Raw genomic sequence first — 10,317 nt, 5'->3', positions numbered from 1 at the left:
CAAATTCGGCTGTCTCTGAGCCTCTAAGAAATTATCGGCAGCTTCGGCCATGTCATCGAGCTGGCGGTAGCTCTTCTCGCGCAGGAAGAGTCCTAATCGATGATGACAGTTGTTCAGAAACTGTTCCGTCACCACCAGGTTGCGAAGTGCCAAATACTCTTTTTCGGTTTTGGACATTTCCACCCACCGATCAAAGAAACTCAGTAGCCTAGTTGCGTACTGCTTTCCAGTTTCGCCATCTTGGGGTTTGCTCTGTCGGAACTTCTCCCGGTAGCCTTCCGCCGTAAACCGAAAACGCTGGAGCAACGCCAACTTGGCTTTATCGTAGTCGAGGGAGTCTTCCGGAGAGAGACGTCCAAAGACTTTCAGAGCTTCTCCGCTCAAGCATAAACTTAGAGCCGTGGCCCATTTGTCTCTAGGCCATTCTTGTCCGGTGGCGACGCTCTCGAACCTTTTTAAATAGGCATCCAAGTCGTCCCGGCTTTCGTTGAATCCCGGCATCAAACTGTGAGGATTCACGCTGAATGGGGCACTCCCTCCTGGCCCTCGGTCAGCTGTCCTTGCAGCGTCCGTTGCCGCCATTTGGAGGCGCAACTGAAGCGTTCGCTCCTCCAATTCTAGCTGCCGTTGGCTCGTCTCGCCACGATTGCCCTCAGCTTCCGCGACTTTAAGTCGTAACTGTAAATTTTTCTCCTCTAATACAAGTTCCTGCCTTTTAGCCTCGCGCTTCGCTGCTCGCTCTTCTCGCGCCGCAGCCCGCTCTTCTCGCTCCGCTGCCCGCTCTTCTCGCGCACGCTCTTCCTGTTCGTTCAACCATGCCCTCAACTCCGCACCTTCTAGGCCCATGCGTTCGGCTAGCGCTAACAAGTCACTTGTGTTAGCCATAGTTCCTAACCGCTAGAAAAAGGATCCAAACGAACGGCTTTGTCCTGTCGCGGACGCCAATTTGTGACGACCCCAAATGTGGGGGCGAGAGGTTCGTGTTCTCAATGTTTTAATGGTTCTCTTAGGCGGAGCCTCCGAGAACCCAATTGAGGACAAAGCCGTTGGTTTGAACACACACACAAAGACTTTAATCAAAAATAAAAAGGCAAAAAGCAAATAGAACGAAACAGAAAGCATGCATAAAATAAACATTCAAGAAAACATAGCAGTAAGGAACACACTTAGGGCTTTAGCGAGGGCGCGAGTCCGGGCTTGCCCCGAGGGCGGGGACGCGTCGCAGTCTCGACGCGGCAACGCGGCGACGAGCTGGCAGAAGGAGAGGCGCCGGTCTCACCAAAGGTCGTGGCGTAGGTTGACCGACCGGGCGCCGGGAGCGCGCCAGCTCTGGCGAGGCGAGGTAACGCTGGCGGCTGGGTGGACGGCGGCGGCGTTCTGGCCGGGCAGAGAGCTCGGGCCCGTAGCCCGACTGCTCCCCTCTCGCCCACGGCGCGGAAGTTCGAACGCCGGCCTCGGGCAGCAGGCGGCACGGCAGACGGGGGTGGCGTTCTGGCCGGGCAGCTGGCGTAGAACTCGGGCCCGAAGCCCGACTGTTCTCGTCCTGCCCACTGGCGCAAAAGCTCACCGGCCTTGAGGAGCTGACGGCACGCTCAGGTAGACGGGCGACGCACAGGAACAGGTTGGCAGGAGGCCCCGGGCGGGTGAAGTCCTGGTGGGCTCGGGTCCAGAACCCGACGGCCCGTCTTCAACGCCCGCTCCGGTGGTTGACCTCCTCCTGCCGTCGTTTCCTGGGACTCTCCTGGCGTCTCCCCGGCGTCTCCCTGCGTGTCCTCTTGCGTGTCGCCCCCGATCTGCCAGCGCACCACGCTTTTTCTTGTGGTATGGCCGATTTGGCATTTACTGATTGGCTGCCCGACGCCCCGTGGTCTTTTCTAATTGGTTGCTTTTTTTTCTTTTTGTTGTTTTTCCTGCGCCGCGCGTTCACGTGCCGGGCGCTCTTCGGCGTCGTCGTTTTGCTCCTTCCAGCTCGGCGCGCGTGCACTCAGCGTCGTCTGCTCTCGGCTGTCCCGATCACGGCACTATGTCGCGCACCACACATCACAAGTACTAATAAATAGTGCTGAATGCGTTCCCGTTGTGCGGCGCTCTGCCTCGCTCCCAGTAGGGACTGAACTAGCATTCACTTCATGCACATAAAACGCACGTGGCTGAGTTCATTGTCCCCCTGAGACGTCAGATCGTCTAACCCGCGTGGTGGGCTAGGTGACTCTAAGTAGATATCCATATGATAGGGACCAAAAAAAGTAATATGATTTCACGTGTTATTCACAATGCTGAGGTGTCGTGGCGAGCTGCACGGTTCAGAAGCACAGAACACTATGAAATTCGCGTTAATTAAGACAAGTCCTCCAACCTTTTTAACCATTACACTCGTCATTAATTGCGCATTTCACTCGTAGTGATTCAATTGAACTCGTTCTTTAATTCATATTTCCTTGTTTGTGTGGTTTAAAAACAAAGCTATGACGCATTCAGAAATAAAGGCGCTACACGTTGTTCAAAACCAAGGTGTGCGTTTATTTTGCGAGGAAAAGAAGTAACGGCGTGTGTAGCTACGCTGCCGGAGAAGTCTATACGAGCGACAGGTTATAACTCGACGCGGACGTCCGAGAACGGGCACCCTGTTCAAAGGAGAATGATGCCCGTATAGCTATCGTTTCTAGGCATATTTGGTAATATAACGGCGGCTAGTGCAAGTTATTCGCTCAAATTAACAGAAAGCAACAGCAGTGGTAGGGGGAAAAAGATGAAAGAAAGGCGCGGGTGATAATTCCCGGCTTAGCACCCCGTTTACACGAGAGACGCCCACCAGACCACGAGCATACCGTATACCGCAGCAATCACGCACACTGCGGCTGCATGTCGCAAAGGCTGAACGACTGCCGGCGCAGGGCTTTTTCGAGTTGACGTAGAACCTTGAACATGTCCGTCGTCACCGTGTTTACTCGCTTCCGGTCGGTTGGAATCCGGTTGCGTGTAAGAATGGCCACCTGCTTCAGCAGTCGTGCACAGCCCGGTGTCATTGACACATGTGGTGCCTTCTGGGCAGGCGGAGCACACATCACCGGGAATGTACACGGGCCGCAACAAAACGTTGCCTGCGCTGGCGTAGTTGCACACGTAGAGTTGCATGTACGGCAACCTCGAGTAGCCTTCGACGATGTAGTCCACGAAGCCGCAGCCCACGTAAGGCGTCGTTGCCCATGCAACCTGCGTGAAATGTCCGGTCGGCTCTCCGCTGGGAGGCGAGAAGTGATCGATGCTGTGCGGCGGATAGTGGGTGTACTCGTCGAACCACGCCTTGATCTGACCGGGCCAGTCAGTGGCATTGAAACGGGCGCTGTTGGCGCGAAAGGCCATGTTTTGTCCCGTGGACATGAACTTGGTTGTGAAACGATCTTCGGGTTTGTCGTGCATCAGTTTTCCGCTGTCAGGGGTGCACTGGTCGGCCTTCGCCTGTGCCACGGAAGCCAGCTCTTCATCCCAGTGCAGCTGCTGCATATTCTTGGCTTCTGGAAAGGGCTTAATTTTGCCCATGGCTACCATGCTCCTGTAGTCGTTGTGCGTCTTGAGTATGAGTTCCCGCTCAGTCGGGCTGACTCCTCGAGCATCGATGGTGCACTCCCTGTTCGGCGGCAGGCAAGCGGTGTGGGAGGGGCGCTGCTTCTTGTACTCCTCCCGGCACTCCTGGAGGCTCTTTCCTATCGTCGACAAGAACCACACAGTTGTGAGAAGGAACGTCCGCAAATCGGCCCCGTGTGCCCTCCAGAGGCGATGATGATAATGATCTCCAAATTGTGGCAGAAACCCACTAGTTGGCTCGAGTAAAAAATTGGGAGGTGCGAGCAAAATAATTATCTGAAAAGACACACGTTCGTTCTGAATAAATGAAGCAAAGAGCAGGAAACAATGGGTGTAAGCGGTCAGACGTGGGTGGCATAGTTTGTTTGTTTTAACTAAAAGAAATAACGAAAGCGGTTGCTGTTGCTTTCTAAAACCCTAAGGAAGAAGCGGATTTATGGCAGGTGATAGCACCATTTTCTTTCCATGCAAATGGGACTGAAAACTGGCCAAAATATGTTGTGAAGCGATGATGGAAATGAAATGGTCATGAATTATACTGATATAATCCATCACGGTGTTCGCGATTTGAATAGGAATTATAATTTTAAACGCTAAAAGAAAGTCTCAAAAACCAGTAAGTGGCGAGGCCTGGCTGTGAAACCTTGATACTTCGGATGTAGTCTGTGAGATTACTCTACATAAGTCGGCTGTTATTAGACACAACATAATTATTGCTTAAAATTGCAGTTCCTGTAGTATTAGACATTTGCGCTTTATTACATGCTTCGCAAATCAAAGGTGCATTCATGGCTACGCCAACATACTGAACTACGTGTCACGTGTAAAAGCGCCGTTCGTTTTCAGTCCGCTGGTTTTTTTTTTTTTTTTTTTTTGCTGGTTAAATAACAAAGCATTTCAACAGGACACCACGAAAACACGTAGCTATTTTCGCAGAAATACTTATAACACTTCGGAAAACATGAATCGCAGGAACATCCCTAGGGCAAACGGGGCGATGTACCAATCAGAGGCTAATGGAATATAAGAAGGTCGTTAACCGGTCGATGGCCTTCTAATCTTTCCCTATATTGCCAAGATTGTAACTGCACGCCAGAGTTAGGTGAATGCGCGATATTGTACAGGCACAAGAATGAAGATACTCGTCTTATGGCAGAGGCATGGCATATCTATAATAGTGGAAGTGCGTGCGTAAGGCAGCCTTCACATAAGGAAGAGATTAAGTGCCTTAACAGCTATCTCCCACCTAGACCGGCACATGTACCCGAATGACACGTGGTGATCCCATTCCAGAGCTTGCGCAGATTAGTTTTGTGTATTCTTTCTTTTTTCGCCTCAGTGGTTCCTTGAGTTAATAGTCGTGTTCGTATTGTCTACTTCTCTTCTCTTGTGTCCGGTCTGCGCGCCTCACCTTTTTTTGGATAACTAATGCCGGCGTATAAGTGATGTCGCACTTATCTATTGCTGTTTTCAGCATGCTTCCGGTGAACAACTACATCCTCACTGCAGATCAAAAAATTCTGGTAAAGAATGTTCCACGATGTTTTCCTCGTTGCCACTTCATGTTAGGTACTCTGAGCAGTAAGCTTTTCATTGCAGTAAAAAAAATAAAAAAAACAGGTAACATGAAAATGTATTGTCAGTCCCTTAAGCTGCCCCAAAACGAGGAACTATGACACTATGTATCCTGCACTGTAAAGAAGCAAACAGCATTTGCGTTCCGAAACGTCCATAATCATTTTGACTTGGTCCTTGATCGTAATTTTTCGCCTTTTGTTAAGCAACCAATAAACGTCGTCATTAAGACAATCACTGCTGAAACGCGTCGTCTTTAGATAGATGTGCTCATTTTGTCATTCTTCGTTCGAAAATATTTGGCGGTAAACACGCGAGCATATTAAAGGAATGAGTGAGTCTACATGCAGCCTTCTATTGGTATGCACAACCTGCCACATAAAGACTGTGAGTAGGCTCGACATGTATAGCCTGTTTCACATACACCGCGAGCACAGCATGTTTTATATAAAGGCACACTCAAATTACTTTTCAACTTAGAGCGGTCTGTGTTGTGATGAAATCCAAACACAACGGATTTTTTTGTTCTTGTCCGATGCTCCGAATACGACAGCTTCCGTAGAGCCTATGGTCCCTTTTGCTCGCCGAACGAGATTGGTGAAGAGGCACCTAAATTCATTCGAACTTTGTTGTTAATGCGATTAGCATTCTTTGTCTACTTCAGACATTTTCTATCTATCTATCTATCTATCTATCTATCTATCTATCTATCTATCTATCTATCTATCTATCTATCTATCTATCTATCTATCTATCTATCTATCTATCTATCTATCTATCTATCTATCTATCTATCTAGTTAGCTATCTTGCCTTTTACGCAAACCCAGCACCCCAGTTGCCTACCTGCGTGGGCCACTAGGTACGTCCTCGTAGTCGTGATATCGTCACAGTTGTGTCATCGTTGTCATTCCAGCTTTCAGCTTCGTGATCTCATTCTCGTCAATTAGTCGCACTCACGCCTTCTACCACGACCAAGTGGCCCAAGTTGAATAGTAGATTGGGCATCTAGGTAGATCGTATTTATGATGCTGTCGTGGTCATTACATCATCGTTGTTCAAGATTTGTCATCCGACTCTCCTCATGCCGTCATCGTCCCGTCATCGTCGTCATACAGCCGTCATGCATTCGTTGTCACAAATGCCGTCATGATCCTTCAATCGTTTTCATTGTTCTAGCTTCATGATTTTCTTCTTGTCATGCCGTTGTCACGCCTTTTACTGCTACCCAGTAGCCAAAGTTGTGAATAGCTTGGGCTAACATCTTTCTATTATAGCCAGATGAGGACATTTATGCGTCTAAACAATCAACAAAGACAGTCTTTGTTAAAAAGCGTAATGATATAGCTTACGTAAATGCACGTGACTCAGAGTCATGCGCTTACCAAGTGCAGACAAATAAGCCCGAAATCACGCAAACGGTGCCCCGACATTGATTTACAGAAATCGAAGAGCATTATACTCTATTTGAAGGCGTCAAACTTGCGTTGAACCATGGCGCGCAAGAAAACCAGATTTACTGTTCGTTTACAGCCGTAGTTACCGCTCACTGAGAAGATGACAGCATTCATCAGCGATCGCATACTTATTCTTATAAGAAACCGTGCTCATGAACTAGTTGGTTTTGTCATTGCTTACAATGAAACTGTTTATGTGGGCCCTGAGCCGTCGTTGTCAGACTTCGCTAAAAAAGGGGCCACGTGACCTAGCGGGAGAGGAAAAGAAGAGATCAACAGAGAGAAAGGGGTTGGTGTGACCCTTTCCCCCTGTGAGATTGCTATCTTATACGCGAATCTTGTACGTTTGTCACCAGGTGCATATTCAGCGATTGTGCCAGATCAGCACAGAATTTACCGACGGTTGATTCCACCCTACCGCGAACGAAACAAATGTTTCGTTCGCGGTAGGGTGGGTTTCGTTCGCGTTTCGATAACAAATATTATGCTGGTGGTTTGCGGCCAACGAACAGTGCCCAGCGATACAAACGTGATATTTGGAGCGCGTGGCTACCGCCACTTCTTGCTGGCGCAAGAAGTGCCGTCAGCCACGTCAATCGTCACACGGATCCAACCAATCGCAAAACGACTGCAGCGCCCGCATCTGCAATGATGGGCCTTGCCCCTAACATAAGCAGCTTTGGATTATTGGTTCTACACATTCCACCCAACCGACAACTATGGGAAGGCCACGAGTAGTGCGCACTCCTGAAGACGAAGCTGCCTACCGAGAGCGTGAGCGAGAGTTGGCTTGTGAACGGGCTCGTTCTCGTAGCGCCGACCCCGAGTTGTGCGCCAGAGATGCTGAGTTTAAAGGGCAGTGCCAGGAGGCCGATCCCGAAGTGCGCGCCCGAGACACGTATATACATCGGCAGCGCCAGGAGGAGGAGGAGGAGGAGGAGGAGGAGCAATAAACTTTATTTGTGCACAGCAGATTTGAGACCTAGGCCCCTCTACCTAGATGACGGCCTCGAGCCCTTGGGCCCTGGCGGCATCTTCGGCCTGCTGGATTGCCTTGAGTTGCGTGAAATAATGGTGGAAGAAAATGTTTACAATATAGACTGCTTGCGACGTTTGACTAGCATGATTTAACACTCGGTGTAACTGGCACAGCTTTGCTGTTCGACCATCTTCACGGATTGGAAGGGGTGGTAATTTTTCTTGTGGAGGAAACCGCCTTTTTTGCTGCGTGTGCCCTGACGTCTGCGCTTCACGGTGTGTATGATATTAGTAGCGAAATGCGGTAACAGCCGAAGTGGAAGTATCAATGAAAAGCAGTGATCCTGCGATGCTTTCGGAGGAGGAGGAGGAGGAAAAACGTTTATTGAGCTCTAGAAAATTCTATGAATTTCGCGGAGTCAGATGGTGTCTTCCATCTTCTTGGCAATGGCCGTCTGCCCCTAGTCTAGGGCTCCGCTGGATGCCGCTGCCAGCTGGGCCCGTCGGATCAGCCCTAGTTGGACGTCCTGACGGTCGCTGGAGAGCATTCCTTCCCATTGCTCCGCACTCGGGTTTGGTATTATTGGTGCCGCATTTGTTTTCTGGCAGGCCCACGTTATATGGTAGAGCATGGGTGTGTCCTGGCACCATGGGCATTTGTCACTGTATTGTGTGGGTTGTATTTTGCTGAGGGTGTTTAAGTTTGGATATGCACCCGTCTGTAGCAGCCTCCAAGCTACGGAGTCCTCTCTAGTGAGAGACCTATGCGGCGAGGGGTACCGCTTCCTGCTGCCCTTATAGTGATTCAGGATAGCCGAGTATTCTCTGGGGACTGGCTCGGTTTCCTCGAGGTCATTGGCGGAGGGTGCTCGGTATGCAGTGTATCCTCGGGCTACCCTGTCGACCTCACGGTTGCCTTCCACGTCCGTGTGACCCGGCGTCCACATTATCGTGTGTCTAATTGGTTGTTCTTTTTCTGGGTTTTTTGTGTGGGGATCTTCCGAGCGGAGTATGCGGAGCGCTCTGTGACCTATTCTGCCGAACATGTAGTTTCGGCATGCTGTTTGGGAGTCGGTTAGTATTGTTAAGGACCGCCTAGTCCGATAGCCCTCCGCTGCCGCTAGAGCGACGGCCGCTTCTTCAGCCTCGACTACCGTGCAGTCCCGTAGAGATGCGCTGACGATTTCTCGCATATCCGAGTTTATCACCACCGCTACTGCGTTGGGGTTGGTCTGTCTCGCCCTTCTGGTGTATGTGGCTGCGTCCACGTATACCGTTGTTGCCTGGGAAGCTAGGGACTTTTGGATGTATTCGGCTCTCGCCTTCCTGCGTTCTTCGTGTAGGTTGGGGTCCATGTTCTTGGGAATGGGAGCCACCTTGATTGTTTTTCGTATATTGTCCGGGATAGTCGCGGTTCTTTGGGTTTCTTGTATCTGTTCGCTGCATCCCAACTTCTGCAGAAGTTCCCTGCCAGACGGAGTCTGTTGAAGTCTGCGCAGCTGAGCAACATGTTGTGCCTCTCTGAGTTCTTGGAATGTGTTATGAATTCCTAGTGCCAAGAGCTTCTCCGTGGATGTGCATTGTGGTAGGTGGAGCGCGGTTTTGTATGATTTGCGTATGATCGCGTCTATCTGCTGAACCTCGCTCTTGATTGGGTTGTAGTACGGGAGACTGTAGGTAACCCGGCTGATCACCAGACTCCTAACCAGCTTTAGCGTGTCTTCCTCTCGCATGCCTGAGCGTCTGTGGGAGACGCGCGTTATCATGCGAGCGACTTGAAGAGTTGATATCTTGAGTAGAGCGAGAATGTGTGAGCAGCGTTGATTCGACTGTATCCACATGCCCAAAATTCTTATGAGCGTTTTCTCCGGTATTAGTTTTCCCTCGAGGTAGACGCCAAGCTTGAGCTCGTCGCTAGTCGGGACCGTGCGATTCTGTTTCCCTCTCCAGACTCTGAGCAGCTCAGATTTCTCGGTGGAGCAGGCTAGCCCTCTTGCCCTCACGTAGTTCTCCACGCAGGTCGCAGCCTCTTGCAGTCTTTCTTCTTTTTCTTTAAGTGATCCCGTATTGGTCCAAATGGTTATGTCGTCGGCGTACATGGCATGGTGTATGCCCTCGATCTCTTTGAGTTGTTTCGCAAGGCCGATCATTGCTATGTTAAATAGCGTTGGTGAAATGACCGATCCCTGGGGGGTTCCTTTGTTGGGGGTATGGAACTTCTCCGAGCGGAGTTCTCCTAGCCCTATCGTGGCTGTTCTGTTGGACAGGAAAGCTTTGACGTAGCCGAAAACCCTCCTGCCGCAGTTCAAGTCGTCCAGGCCCGCTAGGATGGCTTCATGGCTCACGTTGTCAAAGGCTCCTTTAATGTCCAATGCCATTATCACGTTCTCTCCGTTCCTGGGAACGTTGCTTAAGACTTCTTCCTTGATTTGTAATAGTACGTCTTGGGTCGACAGCTTCGCCCTGAATCCGAACATACTGTGGGGGTATAATTCGTGATCCTCTATGTAATGTTGTAGCCTTATCGTGACCACTCTCTCGTACAACTTGCCAAGGCATGATGTGAGGGAGATGGGTCTTAGGTTTTCGATTTGTAGCTTTTTGCCCGGTTTTGGTATCATAACTACCTCTGCATGTTTCCAATCATCGGGGACGGTCTCCGCTGCCCAGTGCTTATTGAGAAAGTCGGTTAGTTCTGCGACTAGCTCGTCACTGAGATTGCG

At 50.2% G+C, this 10,317-nt stretch overlaps 1 protein-coding gene across 1 annotated transcript; it reads right to left on the bottom strand.

Moving 5' to 3' along the window:
- Positions 1–2,518: 2,518 nt before the first annotated feature.
- Positions 2,519–9,972, bottom strand: LOC129383036 (venom allergen 5-like). Its single transcript, XM_072286983.1, has 2 exons — positions 9,592–9,972; positions 2,519–3,861 (listed from the first exon to the last, which is right to left on the bottom strand). The coding sequence occupies exons 1-2, from the start codon at positions 9,970–9,972 to the stop codon at positions 2,794–2,796; spliced, it is 1,449 nt and encodes a 482-aa protein (XP_072143084.1). The 3' UTR covers positions 2,519–2,793.
- Between the last annotated feature and the right edge of the window lie 345 nt (positions 9,973–10,317).

Source organism: Dermacentor andersoni, chromosome 3, assembly GCF_023375885.2.
Source record: "Dermacentor andersoni chromosome 3, qqDerAnde1_hic_scaffold, whole genome shotgun sequence".
NCBI lineage: Eukaryota > Metazoa > Arthropoda > Arachnida > Ixodida > Ixodidae > Dermacentor > Dermacentor andersoni.
This window is presented reverse-complemented; position numbering and strand designations above follow the sequence as displayed.